The sequence below is a fragment of the Engystomops pustulosus genome, chromosome 3 (assembly GCF_040894005.1).
Source record: "Engystomops pustulosus chromosome 3, aEngPut4.maternal, whole genome shotgun sequence".
Classification (NCBI taxonomy): Eukaryota; Metazoa; Chordata; class Amphibia; order Anura; family Leptodactylidae; genus Engystomops; species Engystomops pustulosus.
In genome coordinates, this window is record NC_092413.1 from 154,271,182 (window position 1) to 154,279,312 (window position 8,131).

The 8,131-nt window shown below is 37.8% G+C and overlaps 1 protein-coding gene across 1 annotated transcript; it reads right to left on the reverse strand.

Moving 5' to 3' along the window:
• Positions 1-664: 664 nt before the first annotated feature.
• Positions 665-7,780, reverse strand: LOC140122137 (uncharacterized). The gene is made up of 2 exons (XM_072142637.1): positions 7,636-7,780; positions 665-5,440 (listed from the first exon to the last, which is right to left on the reverse strand). The coding sequence occupies exons 1-2, from the start codon at positions 7,648-7,650 to the stop codon at positions 3,839-3,841; spliced, it is 1,617 nt and encodes a 538-aa protein (XP_071998738.1). The 5' UTR covers positions 7,651-7,780; the 3' UTR covers positions 665-3,838.
• Positions 7,781-8,131: the final 351 nt, after the last annotated feature.

Sequence of the window (8,131 nt, forward strand, 5' to 3'; positions counted from 1 at the left end):
GAACATTTGGTAAAACCAGCCAATGACAAGCATGCCGTTTAAGAATGTAGTATCTTTTACAGAAGATAATAGAATAGAAGATAATTTAACCCTCACAGAGTATGAGAAAAGTACTGACTTCCACCACTTGTTGGTAGTGTTGTATAACAAGTGGGGCACAGCAGTTCATAACAGGATAATAGAATAAAATGTAGGAATCATAAAGGCATATGATGCAATAATGTATGGTATTAGAAGGACTCTGCAATTTTATTAGGGAGTTGAAGATGTAATTATCAGCCAATAGAAAGAAACCTGAGTTGCTGTGACCAGTGGGATGATCAGTCCCATCTGGGTCCACTCACTTGTATGAACGACAAGTTAATTTAGTAATGGTCCGACTCCATGGCCTTCCTTTTTTTCCAGATGGAATTCACATAAATGTTAGAATTTAAAGCTAATTCAAAGGGAAGTAGAGGATGAGAAGAGCCAAAGTAATGGAGGAAGTATGATGAAATATGTTATGAAGTTTTCTATCTTTAGAAAACTATTTAGACTATTAGACTATTTTATCACATTCTTTTTTCTTTTCTTGCAGAACATTTTCGGAATATGAACTTAATTCACAGCACGTGCTCAGTATCAGTTAAAATTCACAGATTTGATGTTTTCATGTTTGTCTTGTACAGCTGTGTTTGAGGAATCTAGATATGACTGCATAAAAACCATCATCTGCATTTATAATCTAATCTTAAATCTACTTACTTGTAGAGATGCACAGACACTGTATATTACTGTTAACCAATGTTTTATTGTTTATTCCACATCCTGAACTGTCCCACCCAAAGTGAGCTTCTTGGAGGTGTACTGTAAACACTGTGGTCAGCACTGAGGTGGTCAGGAGAGAAGTATTTCCTTACTACATTATTTCATTGTACTCATTGTTGTAGAACATAATCAAGCATTTTTTTGTTTCTTTGCTGTTCCCTCCATCATTATTGTGGTAGCAGGCAGCCAACATATTTTATTTCTCTTTTAACCATTTTGTAACTTAAGGCACAGCCTGTTATTTTGCATTCCTGTTATGCCTGTTATGTGTTGCTTTATATTATTAAAACTTTTGAACACTTTAAAAAAAAAGTTCAAAATCATGGGATGTATCAAGAGAGGAATTGATTCTCATGATAAAGACATAGGGGCAGATTTATCAAGCGGTCTGAAGTCAGAATATTTCTAGTTGCCCATGGCAACCAATCACAGCTCAGCTTTCATTTTACCAGTGCTCATGAATATTTTAAAGGGGAGCTGTGATTGGTTGCCATGGGCAACTAGAAATATTCTGACATTCAGACAGCTTGATAAATCTGCCCCATAGTTTGGCCCTTATACAAATCACATTGAATATTGTGTACAGTTTTGGGCACCAGTGTATAAAAAGGATATAGTAGAGCTGGAACGGGTGCAGAGGAGAGCAACCAAGAATTTTAGGGGAATGGGGGGACTAGAATACAATGACAGATTACAAAGTTTGGGATTATTCAGTTCAGAAAAAAATACGACTGAGGGAAGACCTCATTACAATGTACAAATACCTGAACGGACAGTACAAGGATCTCTCCAAAGATCTTTTTATACCTAGGCCTGTGACCAGGACAAGGGGGCATCCTCTACGCCTAGCAGAGAGGCAAATTCTGCCATCAACATAGACAGAGGTTCTTTACTGTAAGTGCAGTGAGACTATGGATCACTCTGCCGCATGAGGTTGTTATGGAGGACTCTATGTACATGTTCAAGAGGGGCCTGGATGGGGGCGTGGCTTACTGCTGATGGAGTAGGATGTGGTGTACTTGAGCTCCTAAACCATCCTGCATAATCCTGACTTTCCAGCTGTCTTTTCACCTGCTGCATTGCCCTGCGACCCCTAAATGACCAAGTGTCAATTTGCTAAATTTTCGGGCATCCCTGGGCCTTCCCCTCTGCTCTGAGGCCTGTGACCTGCAGTTGCCTTCCCGGGGATTGATGGTCCTCCCCGCGCGAGCTACCGCCCAAAGCCCCTACCTCGTGGAGCATCGCCACTGCTCCTGCTGGGGCTGCTACCAGGCGAGGCCCGGTCCCGTCTGAGAACATCGTGGCCTGGTTGCGGCCTGGTCGTGTCCGCCATCTTGCTGCACCCGCCGCAGGAGCAGAGGGCCCGGAAATACGTCCCACTTCACCTGCGGCCCTCTCTGCTGCCTGTCCAGTGAGGGCCCCGGAGAGGGGATACCTGCACCCCCCCCCCCTGCTGCTTGCTGTTTCCTAGCGGTGCTGAGAGGGGGCTCTCCCCAGCCGAAACAGGCCTCTACATTGCTGCCTCCAGGGTGAGACCCTACTGCCAAGGCCAGCTACTGAATATGCTGCCTCAGATCCCGAGCTGGTGACACAGTGATCTCTGCTGTACTCACAGCTTGCCCCCAGCCAGTGATATAGTGTCACAGTAAACCCTGCTACATGGGGAGCTCGAGCCAACAAGTGGACTCTGCTATTCCTACTGCTCCTTTCAGATGCTATTATAGTACTACTTATACTACTTATATTTTTCATATACTTGGCCTCCTTCCACTGTGTGCTTACTGTTTACTGCTACTGAGATCACAGGAAATATATGGGAAGTACATGGGAGTGTAACAACAGCCTGTGAAGTTACTGCTCGGAGGGTTTTTGTAAATGTTTATTTTAGACGGATGGTGGACATGGATAACAAATATAAGAACATTACTACAGTCACTCTGTATCACTGCCGGGATATATTAAAGAGTGGTTTATAATGTATGATCGGTGTTTCGCCTTTTGTCTCTGTTTTTCCAATTTGGTCAAGGTTTTCATGTTTTTAGTATATGTACCTATAGGTCAGGCTCACAAAAATTAAATTTATTGTGACCATTTATAATAATACACCAATAGTATATTTCAGATACAGAATTTGGAGTTTTCTACCTTTGATTCCCATGAGGTACATGTGTACAATTAATGTGGGATGAATGCAGCCTAGTATTTTTAAGTAGTGATTAAGGAGTGGTTATTCATAGCAAATTATCAAGTGTTAGATAGTTAGATAGACACTTGCTCTGCACTGATTCTGTTAACTTTACAGAAAGACATGTCAGATGAGTAAAGCTATTAAAAAATAAAGTCTCACTGTAACCAGAAACAGAGTTACTCCTCAGGTACACATACTGGATACAGGTCATATACCAATGTGACCTACATATATTTAGCCAGAATATTTGTGTAACGTGTAATATAATATAGATAATTTATATCAACCGATTTATTTGTATATTATGGGCTAAAAAAGGTAATCTTTGTAAAGAAATTACTATCTACTTAGTATCTTAGTATCTCATGTCTTCAAGACGTCTCTTGAGCTGCACCAATTCTCCAAAATACCCTACCCCGGTCTAATACTAATACCACACCTACAAAGCTTCAAACGTGCTCTTAAAACCCATCTTTTTAGGCAGGCCTATTTCATTCCCTAACTTTAACTCTCTTTTTTGTACTCCTGTCTGTTATCCGGCATCCACATGATACCAGGCTACAGGCTTCTCTGCAGTCCCATTAATCGTCATTCATAAAATTATTTTTATTCCATTCCCATATAAACAATGGCTGAATGCTTCTACAAGCTCTTATACCCATTTTGTCACACCCTCATACCCATAGACTGTAAGCTCATGCGAGTAGGGCCCTCACTCCTATTGTTTTATGTGACAATGTTATAACTCTGTAATGTCTTTTTTTGTATGTATATGTTCCCCATAATTTGTAAAGCGCTACAGAATTTGATGGCAATATATAAACAAACATTATTATTCAGAATTTATGTAGAGGTGATAGTGAATTTTAGGTTGGTGGGTTCACATTGAGAACCTTCTTTTGTGAATGATGTTGTACTGGTTTCATCCATTCTACAAATATTTACATTAATACTTGAACAGACCGTCACTTCACAATGAATAATTAAGCTACCATTACTGGTTAAATAGCTTTTGCAGACGCTCTGGATGATGTTCTCCTCAGTGCCATTTCTGATGGCTATTTCCTTTACCATAAATGATGGGTTTTGACTTTCAGGGCACTTCAGGTCTCGATTTTTCAAGAGCGTAATTGATTTTCCTCTAAGGTGTTCTGGTCCTTCACACATGATTTCAGAAATCTGAGTAACATCTCTGTTTTCTTTCATCCAGTTCAGGAAATGAGAAAAAGAACAGTCACACCACCACTGATTATTGTGAAGAACTATTGATACCAGGTTTGGTAAGTGCCCATAAATACCTTCTGGTAGAACTCTTAGCAAGTTATGATGAAGACTTATAACTAAAAGATTACTCGTATTTTTAAAAATGTTTTCATGAAGAGCTTCAAGCTGGTTGTTGTCAAGATAAAGGTGGGTGAGTGACTGAAGACCTTCAAAAGCATCATATTCTAAGCTTCGAATTTGGTTATAAGACAAAACTAATGTTTCTAGGTTTTCTAGGTTTAAAAAAATTCCCTTTGGAATGGTCTGCAACTGATTCCCACCCAGTAACAAGTTGGCTAAGTTTTGAAGTCCATCAAAAATCCCAGCTGGGAGAGTAGTAATTTGATTACTTTCTATGGCAAGCCATTTAAGATTATTGAGTGTTGAAAATATACGAGGATTTAGCTCTTTTATAGAATTCTTAACAACACTGAGTTTTTTCAAGGATGTTAAACTTTCAAAGGTGTATCTGAATATCCGAGTTAAATGATTTCCATCCAAAGACAGTTCAGTAAGATTGCTTAGCTTGTCAAAGCTTCCAGGTAGTATTTGTGTGATGTTGTTGTCGTTTAGTTTGAGAATGCTTAGATTTCGCAGATGTTTGAAAGAATCAATCGGTAGTTTGCTAATTTCATTAGAAGCAAGGTTCAGTTCACGAAGATTCTTCAACTGGCTGAATAAACCGGGGCAGATTTCTGAGATGTTGTTGCCTTGTAGTGCAAGTAGCTGTAATTTTGTGGTGTTTTCAAAGAGATTACAAGGGATATTTCTAATTGAATTGTGTGTTATAATAAGTTTTTGGAGTTCTTTGAGATTATTAAAAGTTCTAGGTTTTATCACATCCAAGGGGTTTGCTGATATCTCCAAGTCGGTCAGGTGCGGTAGTCCTTGAAATGTATCCTCATCTATATCATGTATGTTATTGCTGACCAGGAGAATTTTCATTAAACTGTTGCAACTTGCGAAGGATTCACCCTTTAACGAAGTTATAAATGTTTCTAAAAACATTAGATCTGTGACATTGGCTGGAATGTCAGCAGGAATTTGGGTTATTTTGTTATTGGAACAGAAAACTTGGACTCCATTGAAACAGTTACACATGGAAGGACATGTATTTGCAAGCCATGAACTTGTGAACATGAGGTTACAGATGACAATGCTTCTCACCAGCATACCAATAACCTGAAGAAAATAAAATAATAAAAAATGTCTTTTAAAAAATTGTTATTACTAAATACATTCAAAAAATGTCAAAGTTCTACATGTGATCTATGTTATCTCATTAAGGGATTTTTAAGGACAAACATATTAATAGCCTTTGATCTTCTTTTATTTTTGGAATAGGCCATCAATATCAGATTGGAGGGGCCTGATTTTCTGCCAACTGCTGTTAAATATGAAATATTTTTTTGGGTGTCCTCTATATATTACTCAAATACCACACTTGGGTGAAGAAACGAGAAGGACAAATCATATAAACATTTTAATTTATTGGACAGTGGGTTCATTTATGTGTAGTTGCTCTTTCTTCTACCATATCTTCATCCACATCCTTGTGTGTATGTGTCCCATGCATCAGCCCCATTTATCTGTTAGTCATATGGTTTATGTAATATATATGTTTTTTGTAATCTCTATACATGGTTTTCTTTAAATTTAGGCTTGACCTACCCATAGCCTAACCCTTTTAACGACATAGATTAAAGATTCTGTATGTCAGCAGTCTCTGCATTACCAAATTAAAGAGAACCTGTCATGCAAATGAACCCCATTCAAAATAAAGACTTAATTAAAAAATATGATTAAAAAGCATTGCCCTTATCCCTAAATGATTCCTTTCTATGGTTGCAATTTTACAAAAATCAGTTTGTAAACTTACAGGCAACTGACCTGATGTCAGCCCCTCACACTAATTCAGTCATGCCTATTAAAATGCACTTGCCTTGTCATTCCTCTTTGTTCCCGATTGACAGGCTATGATATTCTGTTGCAGGGAGAGCTCTGATACATCATTGGGCACTTAAAGTCATGTGACATCATCAAAGGTCCTATTACATCTGCAACATCTAACCCATGTATGTATCTGATCACATGAAATCACATCATGCATCCATGGAGGATGGGGAGTAGTAGAAATCCACGGATTATGGGGAGGTTTAGAAGTCCATGGAGGCTGCTATGATTTCATGTGATCACATATATGCATGGTGTATAGTTTGCTTATGCTAAGAGGCTTAAGGACCTGTGAAGATGTCACTCTGGTCACATGACATGCTGAAAAGTGGCATGGGACATGGGGAGGAGTAGATGGGAGAGGCCGGCCAAGCAGAGCAAACCTGGGATGCCTGGGAATATAATATAAAGTTGATTTATGTGGATGTAAGGGGAACTATTTTTAGCTAAAAGAAGTATTTCAGTTAGTAAGTAGGGCTATATAGGAACCTGTCACTAGCTGTATATGTGAAAATGTGCTTCCCTTTAACTCTGCTTGAAGGGAAATGCCTGGGTAATTTTTATTTTACATAATCCATCTACTATACAGATAATAGTGACTGTGGATGGTATTGCAGCTTTGCCATATTCAAGTAAATTGGGCATAACCACAGTTTCCTGCAATTTCACTGAATCGTGGACAGACATTTGCATACACAGAAGAGCCTTGTACAAGCACCACAAACATCTCATTGTTGGAGTATTAAAAGGTTAGACTCCTTCTATCGTGATATTGATGGGATATCCTAAGAATAAAATAGACCTTCAATAAAATGATTTGGGGAAAACCCCAGGGTATTTATACAGTAAGAACATGTTTTCTTTTTTTTCTTTGAAAACTGCACAATCCTCAACATCATTAGAACATATTATTTGTGAATAGATGCATTACTTTAATGTTTATTTCTTATTTGGAATTTTGTGACCTATTGTATTAGTGACATGCATGCACTGTTATTTCATACATACAAAAGCAGACTTGGTTGATATACATAGTAGGACAGCTTACAGTATCATGTATCATTGTGTAATATACACCCAGTAGGTAAACTTGGGACTATCAGGGTGCAGAGACATTGGTTTGCAACTCACAGAATACTATTTTATTAGCTTTAGTAGCATCAGAAATAATTCTTTATTAGAATATTAGATTAATAATGGATTAGAATATTTAGCTTTATGAGATGTTAATTACACTTTGCACTTTCCCCTTTCACTGTGTGATTCCCATGATATATACTGACAAGACTATCCAAGTAATATTTCATCCCTAACAGCAACACATTTATTCTCATCCACAAAGTCACACACCAGAAGGTCAGAAACTATCATCTTAATATACGAGAAGTAAAACATAGTAAAATATGGAAGAACGTTGTTCCTACCATTGTAAGATCCATTTGATTGCTGATCAGTGTGGGAATGGATTTTCCATAAGACTAAAACATGTTAAGAGTATTACGAACAGGATCTGAACCAGCAGTTTTCTATGAGGTGGAGTGACAACTGTGTGGATTCTGTTTCCGTATCGTACATTCAAAACAACTGCTGAATTTGGATTTGGAATCCAAAGAGACTTTACCACAAGTGTTATCATTGTACTTAACCTGGGTCACTCAACTCACATAGGTTTTTATATGTACAGCAGAAACTGATGAGTTGCTTTTCCTAATCTTATCCGTCAGTTCCTGTACGTCATTACCCCTGTTCTTCTAAGAACACAAAACTGTTGTTTTTATATTTTACTAAATATGTATAATATATATTTATAATATATTATAATATAATATAAGATTTGATAATAAAAAAAAGTTCAGTTAAATTTATTGATAATTCCTTTATTTATATAGCATACACAGACGCTACACAGAGCTTGCCAAA